General features: G+C 24.4%; 1 protein-coding gene across 16 annotated transcripts in view; it reads left to right on the forward strand.

The window, feature by feature from the left end:
• Positions 1-19,419, forward strand: part of LOC133650133 (neurobeachin-like) — a 164,775-nt gene that overhangs the window by 72,192 nt on the left and 73,164 nt on the right. For 13 of the 16 annotated variants that reach the window (XM_062047011.1, XM_062047007.1, XM_062047019.1 and 10 more), the window contains exon 25: positions 1,297-1,320. The exons of the other annotated variants lie outside the window; for them this stretch is intronic. In XM_062047011.1, coding sequence (XP_061902995.1) covers positions 1,297-1,320 — 24 coding nt within the window. The remainder of the gene's footprint in view (positions 1-1,296; positions 1,321-19,419) is intronic. 16 annotated transcript variants of the gene reach the window in all.

Genomic DNA, 19,419 nt, shown 5'->3' on the forward strand with positions numbered 1-19,419 from the left:
AAATATATAATTTTTAAGAGTGTAAAAAATCCCTTTGGCACATTTAAAATATTTTGGTGATGATAAATGATTTAAATCTTTAAAATATATATTTTTAAGAGTGTAATAATCCACTCCATCCCATGTAAAATATTTTGGTGACGATACATGGTTTAAATCTTTAAAAACATAAATTTTTTAAGAGTGTAAAAATCCACTCCGGCCCATTTTAAAATATTTTGTTGATGAGAAGTGGTTTGAATCTTTAAAAAATATATATTTTAAGAGTGTAAAAATCCACTTCATCCCAGTTAAAATATGTTGGTGATGATAAATGGTTTAAATATTTAAAAATATATAATTTTTAAGAGTGTAAAAAATCCCTTTGGCACATTTAAAATATTTTGGTGATGATAAATGATTTAAATCTTTAAAATATATATTTTTAAGAGTGTAATAATCCACTCCATCCCATGTAAAATATTTTGGTGATGATACATAGTTTAAATCTTTAAAAACATAAATTTTTTAAGAGTGTAAAAATCCACTCCGGCCCATTTTAAAATATTTTGGTGATGAGAAGTGGTTTGAATCTTTAAAAAATATATATTTTTAAGAGCATAAAAATCCCTCCATCCCATTTAAAATATTTTATTGATGATAAATGGTTTAAATCTTTAAAAATATATAACTTTTTAAGAGTGTAAAAATCCACTCCGGTCCATTTTAAATATTTTGGTGATGATAAATGGTTTAAATATTTAAAATATATATTTTTTAAGAGTGTAAAAATCCACTCCATCCCATTTAAAATATTTTGGTGATGATAAATGATTTAAATCTTTAAAAAAATATATGTTTTAAGAGTGTAAAAATCCACTCCATCCCTTTTAAAATATGTTGGTGATGATAAGTGGTTTAAATCTTTAAAAAAAATGTATATTTGAAGTAATTGGAGCCTTCAAATCGGTTAAAATAAACTTTGACAACATTGATTTTGGCTCATTATTATTTTTTCAGTTTTAAAGAAAAAAGCCTGCATGGCAGATTTGTTTTCTTAGAGTCAACATTACAATATATATATTTTTTATGTGCCGTTTATAATCAATTGTTTTCCTTTGGACACCCCTCATCTATTTCGGAAAAAAAAAAAAAAATATTCCTTGCATGAAATCGAAGCCTTGAAAGTTTCCCATCTGAAATCTTTTTTTGGAAGGAATCTGCTTAATTTGTGCTTTTAACGACCTACTGGTTTCTTTTCCTCTCTTGTGTTGTTTTGTGTTGTGTCCACTTCTTTGTCGGCGTTTGCATGTACAGAGTTCTAAGAGTAGTGCCAGCAGTGTAAGTTTGCTTCCTTCCTCTCTTCTCACCCGCTTTTTTCCAAGGTGGAGGTGCACCCACTGTTCCTTTTGACGCCAACATTTAAGAAAAGCAAACGTATTTAAAACCATATGAGACATGTTGGTGCACTCCCCTCCCCCGCCTTTAAATATGACCTTATGTTCCATGTCCACCTTTGAGTGCGTCCTGGTTATGAAGGAGTTAATAGCTCCGCTTGTTTATTTTGGTGATGATAAATGGTTTAAATCTTTAAAAATATCATTTTTAAGAGTGTAAAAATCCACTCTGGCCCATTTAAAATATGTTGGTGATGATAAATGGTTTAAATCTTTAAAAAATGTATTTTTTAAGAGTGTAAAAATCCACTCCATCCCATTTAAAATATTTTGGTGATGATAAATGGTTTAAATCTTTTAAAAATATATTTTTTAAGAGTATAAAAATCCACTCCATCCCATTTAAAATATTTTGGTGATGATAAATGGTTTAAATCTTTAAAATATATATATTTTTTAAGGGTGTAAAAATCCACTCTGGCCCATTTAAAATATTTTGGTGATGATAAATGGTTTAAATCTTTAAAAAATGTATTTTTTAAGAGTGTAAAAATCCACTCCATCCCATTTAAAATATTTTGGTGATGATAAATGGTGTAAATCTTTTAAAAAATTATTTTTTAAGAGTATAAAAATCCACTCTGGCCCATTTAAAATATTTTGGTGATGATACATGGTTTACCTTTTTAGAAAATATATATTTTAAGAGTGTAAAAATCCACCCCATCCATGGGAAATATTTTGGTGATGATAAATGGTTTAAATCTTTAAAAACATATATTTTTTAAGAGTGTAAAAATCCACTCTGGTCCATTTAAAATATTTTTGTGATTATAACTGGTTTAAATCTTTAAAAAATATATTTTTTAAGAGTGTAAAAATCCACTCTGGCCCATTTAAAATATGTTGGTGATGATACATGGTTTAACTTTTTAGAAAATATATATTTTAAGAGTGTAAAAATCCACTCCATCCATGGAAAATATTTTGGTGATGATAAGTGGTTTAAATCTTTAAAATATATATATTTTAAGAGTGTAAAAATCCACTCTGGCCCATTTAAAATATGTTGGTGATGATAAATGGTTTAAATCTTTAAAAAATATATTTTTTGAGAGTATAAAATCCACTCCATCCCATTTAAAATATGTTGGTGATGATAAATGGTTTAAATCTTTTAAACATATATTTTTTAAGAGTATAAAAATCCACTCCATCCCATTTAAAATATTTTGGTGGTGATAAATGGTTTAAATCTTTAAAATATATATATTTTTAAGGGTGTAAAAATCCACTCTGGCCCATTTAAAATATTTTGGTGATGATAAATGGTTTAAATCTTTAAAAAATGTATTTTTTAAGAGTGTAAAAATCCACTCCATCCCATTTAAAATATTTTGGTGATGATAAATGGTTTAAATCTTTTAAAAATTTATTTTTTAAGAGTATAAAAATCCACTCTGGCCCATTTAAAATATTTTGGTGATGATACATGGTTTACCTTTTTAGAAAATATATATTTTAAGAGTGTAAAAATCCACCCCATCCATGGAAAATATTTTGGTGATGATAAATGGTTTAAATCTTTAAAAACATATATTTTTTAAGAGTGTAAAAATCCACTCTGGTCCATTTAAAATATTTTTGTGATTATAACTGGTTTAAATCTTTAAAAAATATATTTTTTAAGAGTGTAAAAATCCACTCTGGCCCATTTAAATTATGATGGTGATGATAAATGGTTTAATCTTTAAAAAATGTATTTTTTAAGAGTGTAAAAATCCACTCCATAACATTTAAAATATTTTGGTGATGATAAATGGTTTAAATATTTAAAAAATATATTTTTTAAGAGTGTAAAAATCCACTCTGGCCCATTTAAAATATGTTGGTGATGATACATGGTTTAACTTTTTAGAAAATATATATTTTAAGAGTGTAAAAATCCACTCCATCCATGGAAAATATTTTGGTGATGATAAGTGGTTTAAATCTTTAAAATATATATATTTTAAGAGTGTAAAAATCCACTCTGGCCCATTTAAAATATGTTGGTGATGATAAATGGTTTAAATCTTTAAAAAATATATTTTTTGAGAGTATAAAATCCACTCCATCCCATTTAAAATATGTTGGTGATGATAAATGGTTTAAATCTTTTAAACATATATTTTTTAAGAGTATAAAAATCCACTCCATCCCATTTAAAATATTTTGGTGGTGATAAATGGTTTAAATCTTTAAAATATATATATTTTTAAGGGTGTAAAAATCCACTCTGGCCCATTTAAAATATTTTGGTGATGATAAATGGTTTAAATCTTTAAAAAATGTATTTTTTAAGAGTGTAAAAATCCACTCCATCCCATTTAAAATATTTTGGTGATGATAAATGGTTTAAATCTTTTAAAAATTTATTTTTTAAGAGTATAAAAATCCACTCTGGCCCATTTAAAATATTTTGGTGATGATACATGGTTTACCTTTTTAGAAAATATATATTTTAAGAGTGTAAAAATCCACCCCATCCATGGAAAATATTTTGGTGATGATAAATGGTTTAAATCTTTAAAAACATATATTTTTTAAGAGTGTAAAAATCCACTCTGGTCCATTTAAAATATTTTTGTGATTATAACTGGTTTAAATCTTTAAAAAATATATTTTTTAAGAGTGTAAAAATCCACTCTGGCCCATTTAAATTATGATGGTGATGATAAATGGTTTAATCTTTAAAAAATGTATTTTTTAAGAGTGTAAAAATCCACTCCATAACATTTAAAATATTTTGGTGATGATAAATGGTTTAAATATTTAAAAAATATATTTTTTAAGAGTGTAAAAATCCACTCTGGCCCATTTAAAATATGATGGTGATGATAAATGGTTTAATCTTTAAAAAATATTTTTTTAAGAGTGTAAAAATCCACTCCATCCCATTTAAAATATTTTGGTGATGATAAATGGTTTAAATCTTTTAAAAATATATTTTTTAAGAGTGTAAAAATCCACTCCATCCCATTTAAAATATTTTTGTGATGATAAATGGTTTAAATCTTTTTAAAATATATTTTTTAAGAGTATAAAAATCCACTCCATCCCATTTAAAATATTTTGGTGATGATAAATGGTTTAAATCTTTTAAAAATATATTTTTTAAGAGTGTACAAATCCACTCCATCCCATTTAAAATATTTTGGTGATGATAAATGGTTTAAATATTTTAAAAATATATTTTTTAAGAGTGTAAAAATCCACTCTGGCCCATTTAAAATATGTTGGTGATGATAAATGGTTTAAATCTTTTAAAAATATATTTTTTAAGAGTATAAAAATCCACTCCATCCCATTTAAAAAATTTTGGTGATGATAAATGGTTTAAATCTTTAAAATATATATATTTTAAGAGTGTGAAAATCCACTCCATCCCATTTAAAATATTTTGGTTATGATAAATGGTTTAATCTTTAAAAAATTTATTTTTTAAGAGTGTAAAAATCCATTCCATCCCATTTAAAATATTTTGGTGATGATAAATGGTTTAAATCTTTTAAAAAATTATTTTTTAAGAGTATAAAAATCCACTCTGGCCAATTTAAAATATTTTGGTGATGATACATGGTTTAACTTTTTAGAAAATATATATTTTAAGAGTGTAAAAATCCACTCCATCCCATTTAAAATATTTTGCTGATGATAAATGGTTTAAATATTTTTAAAATATATTTTTTAAGAGTGTAAAAATCCACTCTGGCCTATTTAAAATATGTTGATGATGATAAATGGTTTAAATCTTTTAAAAATATATTTTTTAAGAGTGTAAAAATCCACTCCATCCCATTTAAAATATTTTGGTGATGATAAATGGTTTAATCTTTAAAAAATGTATTTTTTAAGAGTGTAAAAATCCACTCCATCCCATTTAAAATATTTTGGTGATGATAAATGGTTTAAATCTTTAAAAACATATATTTTTTAAGAGTGTAAAAATCCACTCTGGCCAATTTAAAATATGTTGGTGATGATAAATGGTTTAAATCTTTAAAATATATATATTTTAAGAGTGTAAAAATCCACTCCATCCCATTTAAAATATTTTGGTGATGATAAATGGTTTAAATATTTAAAAAAATATAATTTTTAAGAGTGTAAAAATCCACTCTGGCCCATTTAAAAAATGATGGTGATGATAAATGGTTTAAATCTTTAAAATATATATATTTTAAGAGTGTGAAAATCCACTCCATCCCATTTAAAATATTTTGGTTATGATAAATGGTTTAATCTTTAAAAAATTTATTTTTTAAGAGTGTAAAAATCCATTCCATCCCATTTAAAATATTTTGGTGATGATAAATGGTTTAAATCTTTTAAAAAATTATTTTTTAAGAGTATAAAAATCCACTCTGGCCAATTTAAAATATTTTGGTGATGATACATGGTTTAACTTTTTAGAAAATATATATTTTAAGAGTGTAAAAATCCACTCCATCCCATTTAAAATATTTTGGTGATGATAAATGGTTTAAATATTTTTAAAATATATTTTTTAAGAGTGTAAAAATCCACTCTGGCCTATTTAAAATATGTTGATGATGATAAATGGTTTAAATCTTTTAAAAATATATTTTTTAAGAGTGTAAAAATCCACTCCATCCCATTTAAAATATTTTGGTGATGATAAATGGTTTAATCTTTAAAAAATGTATTTTTTAAGAGTATAAAAATCCACTCTGGCCCATTTAAAATATTTTGGTGATGATACATGGTTTAACTTTTTAGAAAATATATATTTTAAGAGTGTAAAAATCCACTCCATCCATGGAAAATATTTTGGTGATGATAAATGGTTTAAATCTTTAAAATATATATATTTTAAGAGTGTAAAAATCCACTGTGGCCCATTTAAAATATGTTGGTGATGATAAATGGTTTAAATCTTTAAAATATATATATTTTAAGAGTATAAAAATCCACTCCATCCCATTTAAAATATTTTGGTGATGATAAATGGTTTAAATCTTTTAAAAAATATATTTTTTAAGAGTGTAAAAATCCACTCTGGCCCATTTAAAATATGTTGGTGATGATAAATGGTTTAATCTTTAAAAAATGTATTTTTTAAGAGTGTAAAAATCCACTCCATCCCATTTAAAATATGTTGGTGATGATAAATGGTTTAAATCTTTTAAAAATATATTTTTTAAGAGTGTAAAAATCCACTCTGGCCCATTTAAAATATGTTGGTGATGATAAATGGTTTAATCTTTAAAAAATGTATTTTTTAAGAGTATAAAAATCCACTCCATCCCATTTAAAATATTTTGGTGATGATAAATGGTTTAAATCTTTTAAAAATATATTTTTTAAGAGTGTAAAAATACACTCCATCCCATTTAAAATATGTTGGTGATGATGAATGGTTTAAATCTTTTAAACATATATTTTTTAAGAGTATAAAAATCCACTCCATCCCATTTAAAATATTTTGGTGATGATAAATGGTTTAAATCTTTAAAAATATATATTTTTTAAGAGTATAAAATCCACTCCATCCCATTTAAAATATGTTGGTGATGATAAATGGTTTAAATCTTTTAAACATATATTTTTTAAGAGTATAAAAATCCACTCCATCCCATTTAAAATATTTTGGTGATGATAAATGGTTTAAATCTTTAAAATATATATATTTTTAAGGGTGTAAAAATCCACTCTGGCCCATTTAAAATATTTTGGTGATGATATATGGTTTACCTTTTTAGAAAATATATATTTTAAGAGTGTAAAAATCCACCCCATTCATGGAAAATATTTTGGTGATGATAAATGGTTTAAATCTTTAAAAACATATATTTTTTAAGAGTGTAAAAATCCACTCTGGTCCATTTAAAATATTTTTGTGATTACAACTGGTTTAAATCTTTAAAAAATATATTTTTTAAGAGTGTAAAAATCCACTCTGGCCCATTTAAAATATGTTGGTGATGATAAATGGTTTGAATCTTTAAAAAATTTATTTTTTAAGAGTGTAAAAATCCACTCCATCCATGGAAAATATTTTGGTGATGATAAATGGTTTAAATCTTTAAAATATATATATTTTAAGAGTGTAAAAATCCACTCTGTCCCATTTAAAATATTTTGGTGATGATAAATGGTTTAAATCTTTAAAAACATATATTTTTTAAGAGTATAAAAATCCACTCTGGCCCATTTAAAATATTTTGGTGATGATAAATGGTTTAAATCTTTAAAATATATATATTTTAAGAGTATAAAAATCCACTCCATCCCATTTAAAATATTTTGGTGATGATAAATGGTTTAAATCTTTTAAAAATTTATTTTTTAAGAGTATAAAAATCCACTCTGGCCCATTTAAAATATTTTGGTGATGATACATGGTTTACCTTTTTAGAAAATATATATTTTAAGAGTGTAAAAATCCACCCCATCCATGGAAAATATTTTGGTGATGATAAATGGTTTAAATCTTTAAAAACATATATTTTTTAAGAGTGTAAAAATCCACTCCGGTCCATTTAAAATATTTTGGTGATGATAAATGGTTTAAATCTTTTCAAAATAAATTTTTTAAGAGTGTAAAAATCCACTCTGGCCCATTTAAAATATGTTGGTGATGATAAATGGTTTAAATCTTTTAAAAATATATTTTTTAAGAGTATAAAAATCCACTCCATCCCGTTTAAAATATTTTGGTGATGATAAATGGTTTAAATCTTTAAAAATATATATTTTTTAAGAGTGTAAAAATCCACTCCATCCCATTTAAAATATTTTGGTGATGATAAATGGTTTAAATCTTTAAAATATTTATTTTTTAAGAGTGTAAAAATCCACTCCATCCATGGAAAATATTTTGGTGATGATAAATGGTTTAAATCTTTAAAAACATATATTTTTTAAGAGTGTAAAAATCCACTCCGGTCCATTTGAAATATTTTTGTGATGATAAATGGTTTAAATCTTTAAAATATATATATTTTTAGAGTGTAAAAATCCACTCTGGCCTATTTAAAATATGTTGGTGATGATAAATGGTTTAAATCTTTAAAAACATATATTTTTTAAGAGTGTAAAAATCCACTCCGGTCCATTTTAAAAAAAAAATTGTGTGCTGATAACTGGTTTAAATCTTTAAAAAATATATTTTTTAAGAGTGTAAAAATCCACTCTGGCCAATTTAAAATATGTTGGTGATGATAAATGGTTTAAATCTTTAAAATATATATATTTTTCGAGTGTAAAAATCCACTCCGTCCCATTTAAAATATTTTCGTTAATGATAAATGGTTTACATTTTAGAAAACATGTTTTTTAAGAGTGTAAAAATCCACATATATATTTTTTATGAGTGTAAAAATCCACTCCATCCCACGTAAAATATTTTGGTGATGATAAATGGTTTAAATCTTTTAAAAATATATTTTTTAAGAGTGTAAAAATCCACTCCATCCCATTTAAAATATTTTGGTGATGATAAATGGTTTAAATCTTTAAAATATATATATATATTTTAAGAGTGTGAAAATCCACTCCATCCCATTTAAAATATTTTGGTTATGATAAATGGTTTAATCTTTAAAAAAATGTATTTTTTAAGAGTGTAAAAATCCACTCCATCCCATTTAAAATATTTTGGTGATGATAAATGGTTTAAATCTTTTAAAAAAATTATTTTTTAAGAGTGTAAAAATCCACTCCATCCCATTTAAAATATTTTGGTGATGATAAATGGTTTAAATCTTTTAAAAATATATTTTTTAAGAGTGTAAAAATCCACTCTGGCCCATTTAAAATATGTTGGTGATGATAAATGGTTTAAATCTTTAAAACATTTATTTTTTAAGAGTGTAAAAATCCACTCCATCCCATTTAAAATATTTTGGTGATGATAAATGGTTTAAATCTTTTAAAAATTTATTTTTTAAGAGTATAAAAATCCACTCTGGCCCATTTAAAATATTTTGGTGATGATACATGGTTTAACTTTTTAGAAAATATATATTTTAAGAGTGTAAAAATCCACTCCATCCCATTTAAAATATTTTGGTGATGATAAATGGTTTAAATATTTTAAAAATATATTTTTTAAGAGTGTAAAAATCCACTCTGGCCTATTTAAAATATGTTGATGATGATAAATGGTTTAAATCTTTTAAAAATATATTTTTTAAGAGTGTAAAAATCCACTCCATCCCATTTAAAATATTTTGGTGATGATAAATGGTTTAATCTTTAAAAAATGTATTTTTTAAGAGTGTAAAAATCCACTCCATCCCATTTAAAATATTTTGGTGATGATAAATGGTTTAAATCTTTAAAATATATATATTTTAAGAGTGTAAAAATCCACTCCATCCCATTTAAAATATTTTGGTGATGATAAATGGTTTAAATATTTTAAAAATATATTTTTTAAGAGTGTAAAAATCCACTCTGGCCCATTTAAAATATGATGGTGATGATAAATGGTTTAATCTTTAAAAAATTTATTTTTTAAGAGTGTAAAAATCCACTCCATCCATGGAAAATATTTTGGTGATGATAAATGGTTTAAATCTTTCAAATATATATATTTTAAGAGTGTAAAAATCCACTCTGGCCCATTTAAAATATTTTGGTGATGATAAATGGTTTAAATCTTTAAAATATATATATTTTAAGAGTATAAAAATCCACTCCATCCCATTTAAAATATTTTGGTGATGATAAATGGTTTAAATCTTTAAAAACATATATTTTTTAAGAGTGTAAAAATCCACTCTGGCCCATTTAAAATATGTTGGTGATGATAAATGGTTTAAATCTTTAAAAACATATATTTTTTAAGAGTGTAAAAATCCACTCTGGCCAATTTAAAATATGTTGGTGATGATAAATGGTTTAAATCTTTAAAATATATATATATTTTAAGAGTGTAAAAATCCACTCCATCCCATTTAAAATATTTTGGTGATGATAAATGGTTTAAATATTTTAAAAAATATGTTTTTTAAGAGTGTAAAAATCCACTCTGGCCCATTTAAAATATGATGGTGATGATAAATGGTTTAATCTTTAAAAAATGTATTTTTTAAGAGTGTAAAAATCCACTCTGGCCCATTTAAAATATGTTGGTGATGATAAATGGTTTAAATCTTTAATATATATATATTTTTAGAGTGTAAAAATCCACTCCATCCCATCTAAAATATTTTCGTTAATGATAAATGGTTTACATTTTAGAAAACATGTTTTTTAAGAGTGTAAAAATCCACTCCATCCATGGAAAATATTTTGGTGATGATAACTGGTTTAAATCTTTAAAGATATATATTTTTTAAACGTGTAAAAATCCACTCCATCCCAATCTTGACGCCAACATTTAAGAAAAGCAAACGTATTTAACCATATGAGACGGACATGTTGGTGCACTCCCCTCCCCCGCCTCTAAATATGACCTTATGTTCCATGTCCACCTTTGAGTGCGTCCTGGTTATGAAGGAGTTAATAGCTCCGCTTGTTTATTTTGGTGATGATATATGGTTTAAATCTTTAAAAATATCATTTTTAAGAGTGTAAAAATCCACTCTGGCCCATTTAAAATATGTTGGTGATGATAAATGGTTTAAATCTTTTAAAAATATATTTTTTAAGAGTATAAAAATCCACTCCATCCCATTTAAAATATTTTGGTGATGATAAATGGTTTAATCTTTAAAAAAATGTATTTTTTAAGAGTGTAAAAATCCACTCCATCCCATTTAAAATATTTTGGTGATGATAAATAGTTTGAATCTTTTAAAAATATATTTTTTAAGAGTGTAAAAATCCACTCTGGCCCATTTAAAATATTTTGGTGATGATAAATGGTTTAATCTTTAAAAAATGTATTTTTTAAGAGTAAAAATCCACTCCATCCCATTTAAAATATTTTGGTGATGATAAATGGTTTAAATCTTTTAAAAATTTATTTTTTAAGAGTGTAAAAATCCACTCCGGCCCATTTAAAATATGATGGTGATGATAAATGGTTTAATCTTTAAAAAATGTATTTTTTAAGAGTGTAAAAATCCATTCCATCCCATTTAAAATATTTTGGTGATGATAAATGGTTTAAATATTTTAAAAATATATTTTTTAAGAGTGTAAAAATCCACTCTGGCCTATTTAAAATATGATGGTGATGATAAATGGTTTAAATCTTTAAAAACATATATTTTTTAAGAGTGTAAAAATCCACTCCATCCCATTTAAAATATTTTGGTGATGATAAATGGTTTAAATCTTTAAAAAATTTATTTTTTAAGAGTGTAAAAATCCACTCCATCCATGGAAAATATTTTGGTGATGATAAATGGTTTAAATCTTTAAAAACATATATTTTTTAAGAGTGTAAAAATCCACTCCATCCCATTTAAAATATTTTGGTGATGATAAATGGTTTAAATCTTTAAAAAATTTATTTTTTAAGAGTGTAAAAATCCACTCCATCCATGGAAAATATTTTGGTGATGATAACTGGTTTAAATCTTTAAAGATATATATTTTTTAAACGTGTAAAAATCCACTCCATCCCAATCTTGACGCCAACATTTAAGAAAAGCAAACGTATTTAACCATATGAGACGGACATGTTGGTGCACTCCCCTCCCCCGCCTCTAAATATGACCTTATGTTCCATGTCCACCTTTGAGTGCGTCCTGGTTATGAAGGAGTTAATAGCTCCGCTTGTTTATTTTGGTGATGATATATGGTTTAAATCTTTAAAAATATCATTTTTAAGAGTGTAAAAATCCACTCTGGCCCATTTAAAATATGTTGGTGATGATAAATGGTTTAAATCTTTTAAAAATATATTTTTTAAGAGTATAAAAATCCACTCCATCCCATTTAAAATATTTTGGTGATGATAAATGGTTTAATCTTTAAAAAAAATGTATTTTTTAAGAGTGTAAAAATCCACTCCATCCCATTTAAAATATTTTGGTGATGATAAATAGTTTGAATCTTTTAAAAATATATTTTTTAAGAGTGTAAAAATCCACTCTGGCCCATTTAAAATATTTTGGTGATGATAAATGGTTTAATCTTTAAAAAATGTATTTTTTAAGAGTAAAAATCCACTCCATCCCATTTAAAATATTTTGGTGATGATAAATGGTTTAAATCTTTTAAAAATTTATTTTTTAAGAGTGTAAAAATCCACTCCGGCCCATTTAAAATATGATGGTGATGATAAATGGTTTAATCTTTAAAAAATGTATTTTTTAAGAGTGTAAAAATCCATTCCATCCCATTTAAAATATTTTGGTGATGATAAATGGTTTAAATATTTTAAAAATATATTTTTTAAGAGTGTAAAAATCCACTCTGGCCTATTTAAAATATGATGGTGATGATAAATGGTTTAAATCTTTAAAAACATATATTTTTTAAGAGTGTAAAAATCCACTCCATCCCATTTAAAATATTTTGGTGATGATAAATGGTTTAAATCTTTAAAAAATTTATTTTTTAAGAGTGTAAAAATCCACTCCATCCATGGAAAATATTTTGGTGATGATAAATGGTTTAAATCTTTAAAAACATATATTTTTTAAGAGTGTAAAAATCCACTCCATCCCATTTAAAATATTTTGGTGATGATAAATGGTTTAAATCTTTAAAAAATTTATTTTTTAAGAGTGTAAAAATCCACTCCATCCATGGAAAATATTTTGGTGATGATAACTGGTTTAAATCTTTAAAGATATATATTTTTTAAACGTGTAAAAATCCACTCCATCCCAATCTTGACGCCAACATTTAAGAAAAGCAAACGTATTTAACCATATGAGACGGACATGTTGGTGCACTCCCCTCCCCCGCCTCTAAATATGACCTTATGTTCCATGTCCACCTTTGAGTGCGTCCTGGTTATGAAGGAGTTAATAGCTCCGCTTGTTTATTTTGGTGATGATATATGGTTTAAATCTTTAAAAATATCATTTTTAAGAGTGTAAAAATCCACTCTGGCCCATTTAAAATATGTTGGTGATGATAAATGGTTTAAATCTTTTAAAAATATATTTTTTAAGAGTATAAAAATCCACTCCATCCCATTTAAAATATTTTGGTGATGATAAATGGTTTAATCTTTAAAAAAATGTATTTTTTAAGAGTGTAAAAATCCACTCCATCCCATTTAAAATATTTTGGTGATGATAAATAGTTTGAATCTTTTAAAAATATATTTTTTAAGAGTGTAAAAATCCACTCTGGCCCATTTAAAATATTTTGGTGATGATAAATGGTTTAATCTTTAAAAAATGTATTTTTTAAGAGTAAAAATCCACTCCATCCCATTTAAAATATTTTGGTGATGATAAATGGTTTAAATCTTTTAAAAATTTATTTTTTAAGAGTGTAAAAATCCACTCCGGCCCATTTAAAATATGATGGTGATGATAAATGGTTTAATCTTTAAAAAATGTATTTTTTAAGAGTGTAAAAATCCATTCCATCCCATTTAAAATATTTTGGTGATGATAAATGGTTTAAATATTTTAAAAATATATTTTTTAAGAGTGTAAAAATCCACTCTGGCCTATTTAAAATATGATGGTGATGATAAATGGTTTAAATCTTTAAAAACATATATTTTTTAAGAGTGTAAAAATCCACTCCATCCCATTTAAAATATTTTGGTGATGATAAATGGTTTAAATCTTTAAAAAATTTATTTTTTAAGAGTGTAAAAATCCACTCCATCCATGGAAAATATTTTGGTGATGATAAATGGTTTAAATCTTTAAAAACATATATTTTTTAAGAGTGTAAAAATCCACTCCATCCCATTTAAAATATTTTGGTGATGATAAATGGTTTAAATCTTTAAAAAATTTATTTTTTAAGAGTGTAAAAATCCACTCCATCCATGGAAAATATTTTGGTGATGATAACTGGTTTAAATCTTTAAAGATATATATTTTTTAAACGTGTAAAAATCCACTCCATCCCAATCTTGACGCCAACATTTAAGAAAAGCAAACGTATTTAACCATATGAGACGGACATGTTGGTGCACTCCCCTCCCCCGCCTCTAAATATGACCTTATGTTCCATGTCCACCTTTGAGTGCGTCCTGGTTATGAAGGAGTTAATAGCTCCGCTTGTTTATTTTGGTGATGATATATGGTTTAAATCTTTAAAAATATCATTTTTAAGAGTGTAAAAATCCACTCTGGCCCATTTAAAATATGTTGGTGATGATAAATGGTTTAAATCTTTTAAAAATATATTTTTTAAGAGTATAAAAATCCACTCCATCCCATTTAAAATATTTTGGTGATGATAAATGGTTTAATCTTTAAAAAAATGTATTTTTTAAGAGTGTAAAAATCCACTCCATCCCATTTAAAATATTTTGGTGATGATAAATAGTTTGAATCTTTTAAAAATATATTTTTTAAGAGTGTAAAAATCCACTCTGGCCCATTTAAAATATTTTGGTGATGATAAATGGTTTAATCTTTAAAAAATGTATTTTTTAAGAGTAAAAATCCACTCCATCCCATTTAAAATATTTTGGTGATGATAAATGGTTTAAATCTTTTAAAAATTTATTTTTTAAGAGTGTAAAAATCCACTCCGGCCCATTTAAAATATGATGGTGATGATAAATGGTTTAATCTTTAAAAAATGTATTTTTTAAGAGTGTAAAAATCCATTCCATCCCATTTAAAATATTTTGGTGATGATAAATGGTTTAAATATTTTAAAAATATATTTTTTAAGAGTGTAAAAATCCACTCTGGCCTATTTAAAATATGATGGTGATGATAAATGGTTTAAATCTTTAAAAACATATATTTTTTAAGAGTGTAAAAATCCACTCCATCCCATTTAAAATATTTTGGTGATGATAAATGGTTTAAATCTTTAAAAAATTTATTTTTTAAGAGTGTAAAAATCCACTCCATCCATGGAAAATATTTTGGTGATGATAAATGGTTTAAATCTTTAAAAACATATATTTTTTAAGAGTGTAAAAATCCACTCCGGTCCATTTAAAATATTTTTATGATGATAACTGGTTTAAATCTTTAAAAAATATATTTTTTAAGAGTATAAAAATCCACTCTGGCCCATTAAAAATATGTTGGTGATGATAAATGGTTTAAATCTTTAAAAATATCATTTTTAAGAGTGTAAAAATCCACTCTGGCCCATTTAAAATATTTTGGTGATGATAAATGGTTTAAATCTTTAAAAACATATATTTTTTAAGAGTGTAAAAATCCACTCCATCCCATTTAAAATATTTTGGTGATGATAAATGGTTTAAATCTTTTAAAAAATATATTTTTTAAGAGTGTAAAAATCCACTCCGGCCCATTTAAAATATGTTGGTGATAACTGGTTTAAATCTTTAAAAACATATATTTTTAAGAGTGTAAAAATCCACTCCATCCCATTTAAAATATTTTTGTGATGATAACTGGTTTAAATCTTTAAAAAATATATTTTTTAAGAGTGTAAAAATCCACTCCATCCCATTTAAAATATTTTGGTGATGATAAATGGTTTAAATCTTTAAAAACATATATTTTTTAAGAGTGTAAAAATCCACTCTGGCCAATTTAAAATATGTTGGTGATGATAAATGGTTTAAATCTTTAAAAACATATATTTTTTAAGAGTGTAAAAATCCACTCTGGCCAATTTAAAATATGTTGGTGATGATAAATGGTTTAAATCTTTAAAATATATATATTTTAAGAGTGTAAAAATCCATTCCATCCCATTTAAAATATTTTGGTGAGGATAAATGGTTTAAATATTTTTAAAATATATTTTTTAAGAGTGTAAAAATCCACTCTTGCCCATTTAAAATATGATGGTGATGATAAATGGTTTAAATCTTTTAAAAAATATATTTTTTAAGAGTGTAAAAATCCACTCCGGCCCATTTAAAATATGTTGGTGATAACTGGTTTAAATCTTTAAAAACATATATTTTTAAGAGTGTAAAAATCCACTCCATCCCATTTAAAATATTTTTGTGATGATAACTGGTTTAAATCTTTAAAAAATATATTTTTTAAGAGTGTAAAAATCCACTCCATCCCATTTAAAATATTTTGGTGATGATAAATGGTTTAAATCTTTAAAAACATATATTTTTTAAGAGTGTAAAAATCCACTCTGGCCAATTTAAAATATGTTGGTGATGATAAATGGTTTAAATCTTTAAAAACATATATTTTTTAAGAGTGTAAAAATCCACTCTGGCCAATTTAAAATATGTTGGTGATGATAAATGGTTTAAATCTTTAAAATATATATATTTTAAGAGTGTAAAAATCCATTCCATCCCATTTAAAATATTTTGGTGAGGATAAATGGTTTAAATATTTTTAAAATATATTTTTTAAGAGTGTAAAAATCCACTCTTGCCCATTTAAAATATGATGGTGATGATAAATGGTTTAAATCTTTAAAAACATATATTTTTTAAGAGTGTAAAAATCCACTCTGGCCCATTTAAAATATGTTGGTGATGATAAATGGTTTAAATCTTTAAAAACATATATTTTTTAAGAGTGTAAAAATCCACTCTGGCCAATTTAAAATATGTTGGTGATGATAAATGGTTTAAATCTTTAAAATATATATATTTTAAGAGTGTAAAAATCCATTCCATCCCATTTAAAATATTTTGGTGAGGATAAATGGTTTAAATATTTTTAAAATATATTTTTTAAGAGTGTAAAAATCCACTCTTGCCCATTTAAAATATGATGGTGATGATAAATGGTTTAAATCTTTAAAAACATATATTTTTTAAGAGTGTAAAAATCCACTCTGGCCCATTTAAAATATGTTGGTGATGATAAATGGTTTAAATCTTTAAAATATATATATTTTAAGAGTATAAAAATCCACTCCATCCCATTTAAAATATTTTGGTGATGATAAATGGTTAAAATATTTTTAAAAATATATTTTTTAAGAGTGTAAAAATCCACTCTGGCCTATTTAAAATATGTTGGTGATGATAAATGGTTTAAATCTTTAAAATATATATATTTTAAGAGTGTAAAAATCCATTCCATCCCATTTAAAATATTTTGGTGAGGATAAATGGTTTAAATATTTTAAAAATATATTTTTTAAGAGTGTAAAAATCCACTCTGGCCCATTTAAAATATGATGGTGATGATAAATGGCTTAAATATTTTAAAAATATATTTTTTAAGAGTGTAAAAATCCACTCTGGCCCAATTAAAATATGATGGTGATGATAAATGGTTTAATCTTTAAAAAAATTATTTTTTAAGAGTGTAAAAATCCACTCCATCCCATTTAAAATATTTTGGTGATGATAAATGGTTTAAATCTTTTAAAAAATATATTTTTTAAGAGTGTAAAAATCCACTCTGGCCCATTTAAAATATTTTGGTGATGATACATGGTTTAACTTTTTAGAAAATATATATTTTAAGAGTATAAAAATCCACTCCATCCATGGAAAATATTTTGGTGATGATAAATGGTTTAAATCTTTAAAAACATATATTTTTAAGAGTGTAAAAATCCACATTTAAAATATTTTTATGATGATAACTGGTTTAAATCTTTCAAAAATATATTTTTTAAGAGTGTAAAAATCCACTCTGGCCCATTTAAAATATGTTGGTGATGATAAATGGTTTAAATCTTTAAAATATATATATTTTAAGAGTGTAAAAATCCACTCCGGTCCATTTTTAAAAAAAATTGTGTGCTGATAACTGGTTTAAATCTTTAAAAAATATATTTTTTAAGAGTGCAAAAATCCACTCTGGCCCATTTAAAATATGTTGGTGATGATAAATGGTTTAAATCTTTAAAATATATATATTTTAAGAGTGTAAAAATCCACTCCGTCCCATTTAAAATATTTTCGTTAATGATAAATGGTTTACATTTTAGAAAACATGTTTTTTAAGAGTGTAAAAATCCACATATATATTTTTTATGAGTGTAAAAATCCACTCCGTCCCACGTAAAATATTTTGGTGATGATAAATGGTTTAAATCTTTTAAAAATATATTTTTTAAGAGTGTAAAAATCCACTCAATCCCATTTAAAATATTTTGGTTATGATAAATGGTTTAATCTTTAAAAAAATTATTTTTTAAGAGTGTAAAAATCCACTCCATCCCATGTAAAATATTTTGATGATGATAAATGGTTTAAATCTTTAAAATATATATATTTTAAGAGTGTAAACATCCACTCTGGTCCATTTAAAATATTTTTGTGATTATAACTGGTTTAAATCTTTAAAAAATATATTTTTTAAGAGTGTAAAAATCCACTCCATCCATGGAAAATATTTTGGTGATGATAAATGGTTTAAATCTTTAACATATATATATTTTAAGAGTGTAAAAATCCACTCTGGCCCATTTAAAATATTTTGGTGATGATAAATGGTTTAAATCTTTAAAAAATGTATTTTTTAAGAGTGTAAAAATCCACTCTGGCCCATTTAAAATATTTTGGTGATGATAAATGGTTTAAATCTTTAAAAAATATATTTTTTAAGAGTGTACAAATCCACTCCATCCATGGAAAATATTTTGGTGATGATAAATATTTTAAATCTTTAAAAAATATATTTTTTAAGAGTATAAAATCCACTCCATCCCATTTAAAATATGTTGGTGATGATAAATGGTTTAAATCTTTTAAACATATATTTTTTAAGAGTATAAAAATCCACTCCATCCCATTTAAAATATTTTGGTGATGATAAATGGTTTAAATCTTTAAAATATATATATTTTTAAGGGTGTAAAAATCCACTCTGGCCCATTTAAAATATTTTGGTGATGATACATGGTTTACCTTTTTAGAAAATATATATTTTAAGAGTGTAAAAATCCACTCCATCCATGGAAAATATTTTGGTGATGATAAATGGTTTAAATCTTTAAAAACATATATTTTTTAAGAGTGTAAAAATCCACTCTGGTCCATTTAAAATATTTTTGTGATTATAAC

This window comes from Entelurus aequoreus, linkage group LG05, assembly GCF_033978785.1.
Source record: "Entelurus aequoreus isolate RoL-2023_Sb linkage group LG05, RoL_Eaeq_v1.1, whole genome shotgun sequence".
Lineage (NCBI taxonomy): Eukaryota > Metazoa > Chordata > Actinopteri > Syngnathiformes > Syngnathidae > Entelurus > Entelurus aequoreus.